The sequence below is a fragment of the Panthera tigris genome, chromosome B1, assembly GCF_018350195.1.
Source record: "Panthera tigris isolate Pti1 chromosome B1, P.tigris_Pti1_mat1.1, whole genome shotgun sequence".
Taxonomy (NCBI): domain Eukaryota; kingdom Metazoa; phylum Chordata; class Mammalia; order Carnivora; family Felidae; genus Panthera; species Panthera tigris.
In genome coordinates, this window is record NC_056663.1 from 30,880,175 (window position 1) to 30,897,074 (window position 16,900).

Here is a 16,900-nt window from a genome sequence, read left to right on the forward strand (position 1 = left end):
TCTGGATAATCTCATCTCAGCGTGTCACCTTAAACCATTTACATTTACATTTCCACAAGTTCCAGAGATTAGGGTGTGGACAAAGCTTCCGAACTATCTACCAACAAGGATGTTTAACTCCACTGAGCACATGCCAGGCATATTTCTCTATTCCATAGGCATCTATAGAATCCAGAAATAGTTTTATCTCTCTCTTTTTTTTTTTAATAGCTTTATGTCTTAATGAAACCCATGAAAATCAGGGCTATTACTTGGCTATTGTTAGAGATAACATTCTAGGGAAAATTAGTTGTAAATTACCAATCAGTTTCTTTTTGGTACAATTAAAGGAGTAATAACACGGGTCTTACATTTCTAATAATTTCCACTGTGGTATCAGGTGAAGTATATAGTGAGTCCTGGGCTCCCTTCCATGTAAAACTATGTTTATTTATTGATTTCAGGACAGTGTGGGTCACTGGATAGCTAGGACATCAGCAACAGGAATCTGGAGGGCAGGGTGGACAGAGTGGAAACAGGAAGGCAGTTGTTCTCCAAAAATGCTGCCTCATCATCAAATTTTAAGGGTAGATATTGATACAGTGTTATAAAAAATGTGTTAGAGAAAGCAGTATAAAAGTACCAGTTGGTCTGTGTCACATATAACTGAAACATTAGCAGTTGAACTATGCAACAAATCAATCAGTAAAAGGAAGGCACACTTTTATGTATTAACTCCTTCACCAAGCAACAGCGGACATCTGTGTGGCCCAGCCCCAACTCTCAGCAGCCCAGGTGGTGCCTTCTTTCTTGCTTGCGGCCCTAGTGTCAGAAAAGGGCCACGGCCTGATGATAGAGTCTGCAGCTCGCTGGTGAGGGTCTGTAACATTCACTGGATTCCCTGAGGGAGGCCAAGGCCAAAAAAAAAATGTCAAAAACCACTGAGTGACAGCCAAGTAGCACTCCAAAAAAAGTAAGAAATTATACTGGCTTGAAAAAATCATGGATCACTTGTGACACCAAAGTCAGCATTATGACAGTAAGACGATCGCTAAAAACTAAAGAAAAGTCTAGCCCCCGCCAACAACTTTGTCAGCATTTTCATGATAACTTAAGGTTGTGGCTATTCCCCAGCACCTTGATGGAGTGGAGTTGACTTGTAGCCACAAAATCTGTATCTCTTCACCAGACCTTCCCCCTGCAAATGTACAACCAACAACTTTAAAAAGAAGCTTTTAGAAAGCCACGGATAAAACTTCAAAGACAAATTTTGTTCTACATTTCTGATCAATGTCTACTATGTGAGGTGTAAGTTCATTTCCAAAGAATAGGGATTGCTTTAGGGAGAGATTTTTCTACCAAATAGTTTTTTTGTTGTTGTTTGTTTTTTCTTTTTTAAGTTTATTTATTTATTTTGAGAGAGACAGAGACAGCACAAGTCGGGGAGGCACAGACAGAGAGGGGGACAGAGGATCCAAAGTGGGTTCTGTGCTGACAGCAGAGAGCCCAACACAGGGCTCGAACTCGCCAACCGCAAGGTCATGACCTAAGCCAAAGTGGGACACTTAACCGACTGAGCCACCTGGGCACCCCTTTCTGCCAAATAGCTTTTAAAAAAACATTAAGCCTCAGACATCACCACTAAGTGGTAAGACATATGAAGGACAGAGAAATATATTAAATAAAACTATGCGTAAAATCAGCCAAATCTAAAATCTGGGAAATTCCAAAGAATCAATGAGACAGTATTTTCAAAAGCCCGTGACATGGAATAGAAGGTGGGACAGAGGAAACTTTCATAGTAGAAAAAACAAAACTCCACAATTGGAGACACACCAGCTAAATGTGATGTATGGGATTTGTGTATTCCAGATTCTAACCAACCCATTATAAAAGAATTCTTTGAGATAACTGGGAAAGTCTTAACACGGCCTAGGATATGGGTGGTGCTGATTAGTTACTGCTAACTTTGTTGGGTGTGGCAATAATTTGGTTATACTATACTTTTAAAAGTTCCCATCTGTTAGAGAATCATATTAAAGTAAATCCAGGTAAAATAATGTGAAGTCCTGGATTTGTTTTAAAATACTCCAAACGTATTCATGAATTATTATACAACCAAAAAGTAAATAAAATTCAAAAACTAAAGATACATATACACCCAAAGAATTTACATGTACTGTATACAAAATACAGTAAAATGTGAGTAGAAAACAATGTCTCAGATGAACGATTTCCTCTAGGGGACCACGGTACTTTAGCTTAACTGAAGATCAGCATAACATTTTCAGGGTTACGTTATTTATTAATTATGTCATAAGATCTGTCATGGGCTAAACTGTAACCTGCCCCCCAAATTCATACACTGCCGTCCTAACTCCCATTACCTCAGAATATGACTGAGTTAGGGGATAGGGTCTTTAAAGAGGTAATTAAGTTAACAGGAGGTCATCTAGGTGGACCCAACAGGTGGCCATCAAGTGTGACTGGTATCCTCATAAAAAGAGGACATTAGGACACATAAAGGTGAAGAAGGCAGACGACGTGAAGACACAGGGGAAAGACAGCCATCCACCAGTCCCGAGGAGAGAGACCTCAGAAGAAACAGCCCTGCTTGCTGACATCTTGATCTTGGACTCTCGGCCTCCAGAATTGTAAGAAAATACATTTCTGTTGTTTAAGCCACTCAGTCTGTGGTACTTTATGATGGCAGCCCTGGCGTGATTTTTTTTTTTTTTTAATTTATCCTTCTTTTACCCTCCCAAATGGCAACAAACCACTAGAAATAAAAATGGTCCTAAATGTGTGGGCATTATATCTTCTCGTGCACAGTGTTTAAGAAAAAATAGCACCTCTGAAACTCTGAACACTAAAGCATTTATTTTATTAAATTTTTTTAATGTTTATTTATTTTTGAGAGAGTGCAAGAGACAGCGGGGGAGGGGTAGAGAGAGAGGGAGACACAGAATCTGAAGCAGGCTCCAGGCTCCAGGCTCCAAGCTGTTAGCACAGAGCCCAATGCGGGGCTCGAACTCACAAACTGCAAGATCGTGACCTGGGCCGAAGTCCGACACTTAAGTGACTGAGCCACCCGGGCACCCCTAACACTGAAGCATTTAATATACCCATGTGGACAGGGAAACAGCCCAAACCACACTATTGGTGGCAAACTGAAATCAAGATCCAGACAAGGGTTCAGCTCCAGTAATCATACAACCTCTCATACTCTGGAAGCTTAGAAACGACAGCCATACCAGAAACATGGCTATTTCTTCTGACATCAAAACAAATGCTCTCAGCTTAGACGCAGCCGTCCCTCATAACTGAAAAAAAGTGCCAAAATAATTGTCTACTAAGATGAAAGCTCTCATAACATCCACAGAAAGAGGTAGAGAACCCCAGTTCCTCCTGCACAGGGAGGTCCTGGACACCCACAGGACAGACAAGCAAGGAGGCAAGTATTTCTTCTGACCAGAGTCCCAATCTGGCAGAAGGTGGTAGAATCCAGCACCAGACTGTCTGCCACAGTGCTTTTACACGCAAATCTCATTCAATCTTAATCAAGAAGGAAGATCACCGAGAGTGAAAAAGCCCAGAGAACACCTCTCTTTCCGGCAGCCCCACACCTGAACTGCTCACGTCCACAAATCATCTTTAAAAGTCCTTTGGATTTCTGGGGCGCCTGGGTGGCTCAGTCCATTAAGCATCCAAATTTGGCTCAGGTTACGATCTCACAGTCCGTGTGTTTGAGTCTGCATCGGGCTCTGTGCTGACAGCTCAGAGCCTGGAGCCTGCTTCGGATTCTGTGTCTCCTCTCTGCCCCTGCCCCACTCATGCTGTCTCTCAAAAATAAATAAATGTTAAAAAAATAAAAAAATAAATAAAAGTCCTTTGGATTTCAAAATGGATAGCTGGTGCTTGAATGGGTCCAAAATATATCTGAACTCCTATCTATATTCTTCCTATCATGGTGTAATTTTTATTCTAATTTGAAACCAGCAAATGAAGTTCAGAATCACCAACTAAATGAAATAAATCGGAAGACTAAAAACTGGTGTTCAAACACCCACATTCAGTGCTTGGTCTAGTAGCATATGTCAAGAATGACAAATGTATTGGGGCAACTGGGTGGCTCAGCTGGTTAAGCATCTGACTTTGGCTCAGGTCACGATCTCACGGTTCGTGGGTTCGAGCCCTGCATCGGGCTCTGTGCTGAGAGCTCAGAGCTTGGAGCCTGCTTTGGATTCTGTCTCCTTCTCTCTGCCCTTGCCCCACTTGTGCTCTGTGTCTCAACAATAAATTTAAAAAAAAAAAAAAGTTTAAAAAAAAAAAAAAGAATGACAAATGTATTAATGTGGATGTTTGTGTTCTGCAGAATAGACCATCTTAATCTCAGAATAATCATGGCTTCTTCAAGAATGCCACCTTTCAGAATTCATCGTAATAGTGGACTTGGAGAGGCCCATCCAAATTTGACCCAGTAAGACAGACTGAGCTCTGCTTTCTGTTCTTCTAGCGCCAGGACCCTCCAGGAGTCACAAATTGATCCCCCCATCTCACTGGTTTTGTTTCTACCTGATACACCCACTCACTAAAACCTCAGTTTCATCTACTAAAAAAAAAAAAAAAAAAAAAAAAAAGTATTTTCCCTGCCTGAGACAGAAAACCCCTGATCCTGAGAAATTAAGCAAAAAGCAAAGTACTTGGAGAAAATGCAGTGGGTTGAAGGGGGAAAGGGTGGAAAGGCTCAGGGCTCAACACGAAGCAGCCCAAATTCTTGCTACCTGGAGTGTGACAAGCAGAAAGACAGAGGCTGTGATGCAGAGGCAAGATGCCAAAAGCTTCCTCCTCTGAATCCACACCATGCTGCCCGGCCCTGGGTGACTGACAGAGGGCCGGCCTGGCTACCAGGTGTTGTCGAGTCGGCCCACAGCCCAAGACAACTTCACGTGAAGGAACCATCTGGGTGCCGATGTCTTCCACTGCCATTCCTGCTGGGACCTGGTCTCCATGAAGGGCTGGGATCCGAGGTTCCGCGCGGGCCTGGCTTGGCATCGAGAGGAAACAGCATGCAGTCTTCTTAAACTATCATCAGAGCAGCTGGAGATTTCTTCAAACCAGAAGGCATCCAAAAAGTCTGTAACAAACGAATAATCTTTTAGCCATGGTGCAGAATATTTAATAAATGTAGTCTTTCAGGGCTGTCAGGTAGAAACCCAAGGCTTTAAAACGAAAAGGAACCTTTGAGATCATGTAGTCCTCACTCCTAGATAAGGAAACCAAGATCAGAGAGAGGAAGTGACCTGGTCAAGGTCACACAGCCCATCAGAGGAGAGTGGCAGATCTATATAGTTAGGTCCTGGGTCTAAAATTCTGATGCCACTTAATTTTCCCTGCCATCAGAAAATTGAATTCCACAAGTCACTTATATGGAGTCACTTCTTCCACCCAGGTTTCAAAGGACTAGAGAAATAGAATAGAAATTACCAGGATTATCCACCCACTCCCATATAAAGTAGGGAAAAAATAAATAAAAGTTCAAAAATGGATAATGATCAACAGACCCAAACTTCCTCTATGGAAAACAACTTCAGCCACAACATAAGGAACACAAGGAATTCTGATTATTGATTTAGTTGTTTAGTCTTTTATAGCAAGTGTAACAAAGCAGTGGGTTCTGTGAGCAGTATGATTCTCTGGAAGTTCTCAAATAAGATTTCCATCTATCTGAAATGGATGATCGTTTCAAAAAGTTTTATTTAGTTTTTTTTAAATGTTTATTTATTTGTGTGAGAGACAGACAGAGCACAAGCAGGGGAGGGGCAGAGAGAGAGGGAGACACAGAATCCAAAGCAGTCTCCAGGCTCTCAGCTGTCAGCTATAGAGCCCGACACGGGGCTTGAACCCACCAACTGTGAGATCATGCTCTGAGCCAAAGTTGGACACTTAACCGACTGAGCCACCCAGGTGCCCCTCCAAAAGTTTTAAAAGTGAACTAAAAAGTTCCAAAGAATGTCTTTTTTATTGATTTTTTAAATGTTTATTTATTTTTGAGAGAGAGAGTAAGAGAACATGAGTGGGGTAGGGGCAGAGAAAGAGGGAGACAGAGGATCCAAAGCTGGCTCTGCACTGACAGCAGAAGGCCTGACTTGGAGATCATGACCTGAGCTGAAGTCAGACGTTTAACCAACTGAGCCACGCAGGTGCCCCCAAAAGAATACCTTTTATTCCCAGGGTTCTGTGAAGTCAAATGTCTTGGTCAAATGACATGGTGGAGTTCAGAAGAGAGCAAGGATCAATATTCCTGAGGCTGCTCTACAGTACTCTAAAAATCTGGTTCTAAGAACTGATTGTACATCTCCCAGATAATAGCCTTAAGAATTAAAAATATAAAAATGATGTAGAATTCTGGTTAAAAACATTGGCCTTAAAGGTATACTCTCCTCTCATGCACCTACCTTCATTTACTTTTAAGTCCAGGCTAAGTCCCTCGGCAACAAAATGACTCTTGGTTTCAGAAATCACCAATGGTGTGTTTTTCCTCTTTTTCCCACAGAATTCCTGCAATCCACAGTGACTAAGGGAACAGGACCTAGAGTCAGCCGGCCAAGATTCAAATCTCAACTCTCCAGCTGGTTTAACCTAGCCTCTCAATATCTCAATTTCCAAAATGTAGATAATAAGCCTGCCTAATCAGAAGGTTATTAAGAATTCCGTAAGATTGCTGAAACACTTATTTCAGAGCACGGTACCTACTCCGTACCAGTAACTATTTACTATCTTATCTGTAAATATTATAATTTTTATTATACTTTTAAGTGTAAAACGAAGCTGAATTCATATCAAGTATGTTGCTGCCCGACCAACTGGAACTTCAAAAGCAGAAATACTCGCTTTGCCAAAGAAAAGGAGATCACTAATGTTTGTTGAGTGACCTATTGTGAGAGAGGCCCTTCCTAAGTGCTCAGCGTGCCTGAGACCATTCAAACCTCCTACAACTCTATGGAGGGAGCAAACTGCTGTCCTTATTTTTAAGGATGAGAAAACGAGATCCGAAGGAAGTCAAGTAACTTACCCAAGATCACAACTGTGATAAGTACAAGCAAAAACTGGTCCGGCTCTGCAGTTCATGTACGGTTTTACATTTTTTAACACTAAGATTATAAAATTCCCACCCAACAATACTAGCACAGATTATCTGCCTTAATCATAGAAAAAACCTGTAGGGCGCCTGGGTGGCTCACTCGGTAAGCGTCCAACTCTTGGTGTCGGCTCCAGTCATGATCTTGCGGTTTCAGGAGTTCAAGCCCCACGTCCGGCTCTGTGCTGGCAGCACAAAGCCTGCTTAAGGTTCTCCCTCTCTCTGCCCCTCCCCTGCTCGCGCTGTCTCTGTCTCTCTCAAAATCAATAAACTTAAAAAAAATTTTTTTTAAGTCATAGAAAAAAATGTGTTCTATACAGCTTCTATACAGCTATACAGAATAGCTTTCTGTCAGCTGGTATACCAGAGAAAAAAGTAACAAAAAACCATAAGAACCTGAGAAATGCCTTTCCTTCCACTCAGTCAATGCTAATAGCTATTAACTATATAAAATGTGGAGCAAGCACTTTGAGTTTCAATCCTGGCTCTGTCATTTATATGTAATATAAATTTGGACAAGTTACTAAATCTTTCTAAGCTTCAGTTTCTTCACAATAAAGAAGAAACATTAACTATCATTATTTCTTTCCCTTGCAGAACAGAAAGATGATCAAATTTCTGTGTTATACACAAAGGCAATTTATTATAGCTATAATTAATGTAAACCAGATTAGGTCATGAAATATTACCACCTTAAGTGGGTGTCAAACTGTATCATTTTCAGAAGACTTTACAGATATCACTCCACTTGATCTTATTGGTAACCACTCTGTAAAGTAAGCAAGGTAGGTTTTATTCTCAGTTCCCACAAATAAGGAAACTGAGCCTCGGCAAGTTGAAGCGATTTGCCCAAGATCATAGTTTTTAAAGGCTGGAGTGGGTGTAGAAATCAGGTCGCCGGTCTCCAGGATCACAGGAAAGGAAAGAGATGGGGCAAATAGTGGCAGCTTGTTAGGAGGACAAAGGGTCAGAAATAAAGGAAAATAAAAGACAGGGAGAGAATGGGAGACATAGTTTGGGATATTTTTACAGCGGCTGCAATGCTGTCCTACGGCCCGTCCTAGGTAGGGCCTTTTTAAGTCTTTACACGGCTGTGTGAACTATGACAGAAGAATTTAGCGTTACAAATTCCCTTTCATCCACAGAATCTCAATTTAACTTATATTCTCAAAGCCAGAGGTATAGTGAGGTCTCAGGGACCAAGCTGTGATGACATACCAACCACTATTTTAAAGAATAGAGCCAGTTAGTGGGGATGGGTTTATGATTTATCACAAGCAGCAATCAACCAGACCTTGGGGCACATCAATCTAATATATGGTATTAATGACCCAGGAGCTTGTCAACAAGGCAACAGACCCCCACTGGAGGGACAGATGGGTCTGCAGAGAGCATGGTGAAAGCCAGTAAGCACCAGCGCAATGGGATTCCAGGGGGAAATCTCCCTTCTGTTTCGTCATTGCCCACAAGGTGAATCTCAGAGTCCACCAATAGGGTGGCCCCAGAACACTCCTTTCCCGGACGAAGCAATGGGTGTTTGTGCAGACAACCATGGTAGGTACCATCGGAAATGGACGCTCACTAACCAACCTTCTTGACCCCCGAGCCGAGCATCTGAAATGCATTGTTCGGCTTGCATGCTCCGCCTGGGGCTGGCCATCTGCTGCCCAGAGTGGGATTTGAAGCTGAGCGTGACTACCTCACACTCCTGCAGGTGCTAGTGCATCAACACCAACAACACTTTCACTCTAAAATAATTTCCAATGTCTCCGCTTTGTTTTGAATTAAAATAGAGGAGATATCTTAAAGCAAACTGGCAGTCTGAGGGTGCCAGCCTCAAGTTTCAGCCATGCAGCGCCGGTCCAAGGTACAGGGTCTTAGAAATGGAGCTCAGAGATGATTTCTGCCGTGTCTCTGAGGATAAAATGAGAAAGTGAGCATGGGAGATGCACGGGGTTTTCTGACCCTGACACTTTGTGTGTGTCTGCCTTTTCCTCCCTGTCCCCACTGGCAGGGCAAAGAAGTGAGGCAGAGGCAGGGAGTTGTGGGGAGGCTCCTTTGATCGTCTCTTCTAGTAACTGGTGCGTCGGTTGAGTTAATAAGCGACTGTCTAAACAGAGTTTAAGGTTATACCAGGGAAAGTCTTTAACTGGAATGTGTCTAATTACCAAATTTAAATTATTCCCACAAAAGCATAATTTCTCAAGTAGGTTTGACTCTCCCAAGGTACATTTTCATTTTATAATGCATAAGCCCTCACGGTATCCCTGAAATATGGCTGCCCTGGGAAAGACAGATGATGGTAGGCTGGTGGGGAAGTCTAAGGGCTTTTGGACAACTCTCCAGGAACTTTTTAACCCCTCCATTCAACACTTCTCTTGCATTCCTATCTGGTTACTCCATAAGACTGACAACTGGTGTTCCTACCGGTCTGACCCCTTGCACTCTCTCCACTTGCCTGTAGAGTTGTTTCTGTAATGCAAACTGGACATCTCTCCTCCGATGAAAATCCATCGATGGCTTCCCACAGATTTCAAGATAAAGATCAAATTGAGTAGCTTAGAAAAACAAGACTCCTTGGACCCTGCCCTGCTTCTCCAGCTTCTAACTACACATACACTTCGTTCTGACTATTCCTTGAATGTAGCTTCCTGTTCTGTGCTCTAGTCTCTACCTAGCACATCCACACCTCTCTTCCACTAGCCTACCCATTCTCCTGGACTTTCCAAGCCACATGCTTTGGCAAGCTTTACCCCTCCCCATGCCAAGTGGGGAGATCTAGGTCCACACCATTGTGATTGTTCCTGTCACAGCGGTGGAAAGAATGCAGGAAGCTGGCATTTTTCAGGAAACTTTCTGAAGATGTTTTAGGAGATGGATATAAAGCAATTGTTGAACACTAAAAAGCTGACTTATTCTAACCTAGTGCCTGCGTCTGTTCCTTGGGCACCTGGTGAACGTGGAGTGATGGTTCCAGCCTCCACTTCCATCCAATTTACTTGATTAACATTTATTGGTGTTCGTTTTCCTCACTCTTTTTAAACAGACTTCATATGTTGCTGAGCACTTATTTTTATGTAGAGTGCTTGGCGTTGCAGACTCTATCCTGGAAGTTCATCCTCTTCCACCAACCACACATTTCAGGGGAGACATGTTGAGAATAATGAGAGAGAAAGGAATACTGGCAGCCATGTGAATCAAGACGGGTGATTAATGGAGGGACAGAATTTGTAGCCTGAGACTTTCACATCTCTATTATAGAAACGAAGGTGATGCCATTCTTAAACTCTTAAATTCTGGATATGCTGAAGCACTCAAATGATGTGGTATTAATACAGTCTCAATCAGTGGGTCTACTTAAGCTAAATTAAAACACACCCAGACCAAAAATTGAAAACAAATCCAAAGATCATCTGCTTTGATCATTTATGTAATCATGAATGAGGTACTGGTTAAACAACACCAACACAATGTGGCTAATACTTCACATGCCCGAAGACAAAGGGCTGGACCAGCTGATCTGGGGTCTCATCCCAAAATGAAGCGCTCTCATCCCACGAAGAGTGTCCAGGAGGAAAAACTTTCCACAGAAGAAAGATTAATCAAGAGACAGGTGATCAAGATAATTTGAGCCATCATAAACTAAGAGTTCTGGAAATATGAAGAACTATTTCTGTATAACAAGTTTAGGATTACTTTATTTTCATTCTCTTTTTTAGCAACTCATCATTAACTTTTGAAAACTCAAATTTTATTCTCAAAGAAATATCTGAAAAACACTGTAAATAAAAACAAACTTTTTTTTTTCCAATTTTTAACAACCCATGACAAGAAACACTATAAAGCTTATTGGGAAATGCTGGTAATTGAATTAGGTGTTGCCTTCCCACTGAAATCGGCACTTTACGCTCCACATTTAGAAAGCGTTTCAACATGGGTTGGAAATGCCAGTATCCGAGCAATACTTAGACATATGTGAATAACATTATTGTCGGTCCAAACTATGTCCTTTTTCTTTATTTTCTAAAGATCCTGGTCTGAATTTTTTTAAACATACTGTTTGTAAGACAAACGGGTTTTTTTAAGTGAACAATGAAAGAGGAGCCATATAACAGTAACAGTTAAGATTGCCTATTTAATTCAGTTACACACTGCCATCTAGCAGGAAGCCAGCATGGGAAGCCAGCAGTTTCAAAAATGGAGCCGACTTGAATGAGCCTCTGATGCTAGGACATTGCCTGTGGCTTTCAGGCCTAAGGATTAAGTTCTGAGATTGAGGTTAGGGTGCTTCCTGACTGGTGGCTCTGCCACTTTAGTGTGCAAATACCCGGGTTGCTTATTCAACGGATGACCAGACCCCACCTGAAAGCCCTCCCTTTGAGACCACGAGGTGGATCAGAAACAATGCCCTAGTTGCAGTGTGACATCACTACCAAGCCCAAGATTGGTCATGAGCTTCTGGGTTGTCTCATCTTGAGAGAAGGAAGGGCATACAAGGAGAATGACGTCCTGAAGACCCACTTGCCATACTGAAAATTGTACCCAGCCAGAGTGCACGCACTCCACACGATGAAATTAACAACCCAAGTCACCACATGCATTTTAGGGAGCTGTGGCAGCGAGTAGGGGGCAGTCTGTTGGAGCTGTGAAGAGAAGGAAAACAGTCATTTTGCGCGACACTTGCAACGTATCATTAAAAGGTGCCCAGGAAGTGTCTTAAAATCACATCGATGTTATTTACACATCTTACACAAAACGAGTTCTACTCTGAGGGCGCTCATCGGGTGCAATAATACCTAAGAAATGGATTGCACGTTGATAGCCTTGCCATTCAGAGGGCTCCCCCCACGGCATTTTCTCCGTTAAAAAAGCAGTGCTCGCTAGAGCTGGGCAGTCAGAATCGCTACTACTTCAGCACATAATTCCAGCAACAAGTGATTCTCACTGAAGACGTGGGGAAGAAGGAAGCAAGTCGCAACACACAGGCGGCAGAGTGAGGTTTTCGAACCGGTGGGGCGGGGAAGGTCGCGGCAAACCCGCAGGGACGTGAAATCCCCCAGTCGCCCGAGGCGGAGACCCGCGCGCCTTCCCGGGGCTCCTGCGCGTCACCGGCCTCCCATCTGGGCTTTTTCGGCCCAAGATAGGTTTAAATCTCAGGCGGTGTCTCTGGAAAGCGCTGCCCAAGGTTTCCCAAAACGGACTTGGATTCTTTTTCAGCACGCAACTCTTTCTCTTACGCACACTCTCTTCTGGGCACAAAGAGGAGGTGTGCTCCGGGTGCATCCCGGCTTCCGTGCGCATCCCGGCTTCCGTGCGCACCAGAAAAGTCTCCTTTTGTTTCTGGGCATCAAGACCCTGTCCCCACCAGGTATCATGGCAGCCCGAAAAGACCCAGTGCCTCCCACTCACCTCGTCCCGGGTAGGAGGCTCGCTGGCTGCTGGCAGCCCGGCCGCTTTCCACTTTCAGTTTGCGCTCAGCCGGGGCTCGGGCGAAGACTCGGAAAGGAAGTTTGGGAAAAGCGGCATCACTTTCCGCGCTCGCAGGCCCAGCGATCCTCCATCCAGGTTTTCGCCGTTGCCGGGCTTAAAGGCTAGTCCACAGAGGTTCCCGGCAGTTTCTGCTTCTCCCTCGCTCGTGAGCCACCTCACTCCCCAAAAGTTTCTGGAAGACTCCTGAGATTCTCTTTAGTAAGTCGCGGGACACTTTCTGCTTCTCAAACTCTGCTAGGACTGGAGCAAATTCAAAGTCACCTATTCAGGAAAACAGAACATGCCAGGCAAAGCAGAGACCTGGGGATACATTTAATCAGGTACCAGTGTTTGGTAGACTGAGCAGGATGATCTTTAGTTTTTAAAAAGTGGCGAAAGAAAACTAACTTCAGGCCACTGAATCCCAAATTTAGAGAACCCGTTTAAAATTATTTTTCCCTAGTCTGCAGGGGAGGTGATAAACCTAGGGAGGTAATTGAAGATCTTGGGAGGGCCAGGGCTTGGTTGAGGCAAGTGAGGCATCTAGGGCTTAAAATAGGAGGAGACAGTGAGTCCTGCAAATGCCGGGCACATTGCAGGAACCTGAGAGTCATTGCTGCCCTGCGCCTGCCTCACTGTAGTCCTGGCCCTGAGATCTCCAGTGCCAGGAACCTCAATTAACTAGTCTGGAAAAACTGGTTGATAATAATGGTATCAACTTCAAGAAACACCCCCCCACACACACACACACACACGAAACACCAAACTCAGAGGAAAAGATTGATAAATTGGATATCACTGAAAGTAAATTCTGTTCACCAAAAGACACTTAAGGAAAAACCAGAGTAGAAGATATTTGCAGTAGATTTATCTAAGAAAGAATTCATATCCAGAATATAGCAAGAATGCCTAAAACACGATAAGAAAAAAAAATCAAAAAAGCAACCTAATAAAAATCTCTGGGAAGGAAGGAACTGAAGACTTATATTGCACAAAGAGGAACATGAATGGCCAGTAAGTATGTGAATGATGCTTAATTTCTTTAGTCATCAGGGAAAGGCAGATTAACACAATTATATACTACCACACATCCACCCATCCTAAAATGTGTATGGAACCACAAAAGACCTCGAATAGCCAAAGTATTCTTGAGAAAGAAGAATAAAACTGGAGGTATCACAATCCCAGATTTCAAGATATAAAAGCTATAGTAATTAAAACACTATGGTACTAGCATAAAAACAGCCACAGAGATAGATCAATGGAACAGGATAGAGAACCAAGATATAAGCCCACACCTATATGGTCAATCAATCTATGACAAAGAAGGCAAGAATATAAAATGGGGCAAAGAGAGTTGTTTCAATAAATGGTGTTGGGAAAAATGGACAGCTACGTAAAAACAAACTATACTGCTTTCTTACACCATACACAAAAATAAACTCAAAATGGATTAAAGACCTACATATGAGACCCCAAACCATAAAACTCCTAAAAGAAAACATAAGCAGCAATCTCCTGGACATTGCCCTTAGCAACATATTTATGCATATGTCTCCCGAGGCCAGTGAAACAAAAAATAAATGATTGGGAATACATCAAAATAAAAAGCTTTTGCACAGCAAAGGAAACCATCAACAACAACAACAAAAAGGGCAATGTAGTGAATGGAAGAAGATATTTGCAAATGACATATCCAATGAGGGGTTCATATCCAAAATACATAAAGGACTTTTACAACTCGACATCAAAAAAAAACAATCGGATTAAAAAAAATGGGCAGAGGACCTGAATATACAGTTTTCCAAAGACATCCAGATAGCCAACAGACATAGGAAAAAATATCCAACATCACTGATCATTGGGGAAATAACCAAAACCACAAGGAGATATCACCTCACACCAGTCAAAAAGGCCAGTATGAAAAAGACAAGAAATAGCAAGTGTTGGTTAGGAAGTAGAGAAGAAAGATCTCCTGGGCACTGCTGGTGGGGATGTAATTGGTACAGTCACTATGGAGAATAGTATGGAGACTCCTCAAAAAATTAAAAATAGAACCACCATATGAAGCAGTAATTCCACTTCTGGGTATCGGAAAAAAGTGAAACACTAACTCAAAAAAAGATATACAGTTGGCCCTTCAACAATGTGGGGGTTAGGGGCGTGCCAACCCCCCACCCCCACATTTGGTGTATGTATGATACACTGTGTTCCTACCATACACTAAGCTAGAAAAAAGAAAATGTTAAGAAAATCCTAAGGGGGAAAAAAATGTGTGTACAGTACTATACTTTATTGAAAAAAAATTCACATATAAATGGACCCATGCAATTCAAACCCACGTGTTGGAAGTGTTAATGGTATGCACCCCTACATTCATTGCAGCATTATTTATAATACCTGAAGATACGGAAACAACCTACATGTCTATCAGTTGATGAATGGATAAGAAAATGCAGTATATATACACAATGGAATATTATTCAGCCATTAAAAATGAAATTTTGCCATTTGTGATGTGAATAGACCTAGAGGGCATTATGGTAAGTGAAATAAGTCAGAGAAGGACAAATATCATATGATCTCACTTACACGTGGAATCTAAAAAACTAAAACAGAAAGGCAACAGAGCTCATAGAAACAGAACAGAATGTTTGGGGGAGGGGAGAGAAATGGGTGAAGGGGGTCAAAGGCAAACTTCTAGTTACAAAAATGACAGGATTTAATTTACAGATGGTGATTACAGTTAAAAATAAAAGTATATATTGCATATTTGAAAGTTGTGAAGAGAGTAGATCTTTGAAGTTCTCATCATTAGAAAAAAATTGTAATTATATAGTGACAAATGTTAACTAGGCTTATTGTGGTGATCCTCTTGCAATATATACATATATCGATCATTATTTTGTACTACTGAAATTAATGTGTCAATTATAGCTCAGTTTAAAAAACTATTCACTGGGTTCACCTGTTGGTGGTGAGCAGGGAAGGAGTGTTATTCTAAATCAAACTGAAAAATATATCACTTCCCCTACTTAAAACAATTTGGGTAGTGTGGTGTGGTGACCCTGGTGAGTTTCATCTACCTTTGGATTTCTTCCACATCACTATTATTTTTTAAGAAGCTTCATCTTTGTATTTATTTTTTCAATAATCTCTACACCCAAGGTAGGGCTGAACTCAAGACCTGGAGATCAAGAGTTGCACAATCTACCAATTGAGCCAGGCAGGCACCCCTCTTCCACATTATTTTAAATTTGATTTTACTAGCATAAAAGGGTATGTGTGTGTGTGATATGACTGCCCTTTGGGTCTTTAAACCAGGGAAAGCAAGTAGGTGAATGAGAACAATCACAACTATTTTTTTATGAAGCAATGTAAACTATGCATTTAACATACCTCTAGACCTCACATACCCGCATTTTTCAAATGGGATAATTTGCTAAAGGCTACCTGACTTGCCCAAAGATATTTAGTAAATAGCAATTGTTTTTTATAACCTAAGTTTGGTTCCCCAAACCTGTGCTAAATCAATGTTTTCCAATGGTGTGGCTCTAATTCATAGTTCTCACCAGCATGAAGCAAAATTACTTATGATATACTTAATTATTTTATACCGTGATATGCAAATTAATCGCCCATCCTTATTCTGAGACTGTGCCTTTGTTTACTCTTTGGGTGTTAAACTGAACATTCTTTTGAAAAATGGTGTGCGCTAATAAAGGTTTTCTTTTTCCCATTAAAATAAAAAGCGGGGGAAAGCTGTTAGTCCTCCGATTTTTTTAAAAAAATATTATCTAATCCATGAATTTCAAAGGTCAGGACCCACACCAAAAGAGAACAAGAGTGTCTGCGGGGTTAAGTGAGGGAGGAGTGAGCGCGGGGATCAGGGTCTCAGGTGAAGAAGGACAGAGTTTGAGCTCCCCAGCCTGGTGGAGAAGGAGTAAAGACAACGCAGCCCAGGCCTCCAGGCGCTAAGGCCCGGCGGGAGGTGGTCCGCGCTTTCCCGGGCGCACTCCGAGACTGAGGACGCCCGGCGGCCGGCGAGGGACAGCCAATCCTCACGGGCAATCACAACCCGCGCTTTGGACCACGGCGCGCCCATGGACCTCGGCCTCTGCGCTCCAGGACTCGACCGACTCCTGCGCGGGGTGGCAGGGGCCTCCTAGCCGGGTTTACCGTCCCAGGGTGAGACCGGGAACAAGACCTACAGGGCAGCGGGGGCGCACGGTAACGGTCCGGACGTGGCGCAGGACTTGGAGAGGCGCGCAGAAGCTAGACCGCCAAGGGGCGCTGTGCAAGCCGGGGAAA

At 42.6% G+C, this 16,900-nt stretch overlaps 1 protein-coding gene across 6 annotated transcripts in view; it reads right to left on the reverse strand.

Moving 5' to 3' along the window:
• Nucleotides 1-16,885, reverse strand: part of FUT10 (fucosyltransferase 10) — an 83,721-nt gene extending 66,836 nt beyond the window's left edge. Inside the window, exons 1-3 of one of the 6 annotated variants that reach the window (XM_042983171.1) lie at nt 16,801-16,876; nt 12,530-12,850; nt 4,764-5,116 (exon numbers count right to left, since the gene is read on the reverse strand). In XM_042983171.1, coding sequence (XP_042839105.1) covers nt 4,764-4,844 — 81 coding nt within the window. In that variant the 5' untranslated portion in view covers nt 4,845-5,116; nt 12,530-12,850; nt 16,801-16,876. Of the gene's footprint in view, nt 1-4,763; nt 5,117-12,529; nt 13,155-16,796 lie in introns of those variants that run through there. The other 5 variants (XM_042983172.1, XM_042983173.1, XM_042983174.1 and 2 more) reach the window with 5 other exon arrangements.
• Between the last annotated feature and the right edge of the window lie 15 nt (nt 16,886-16,900).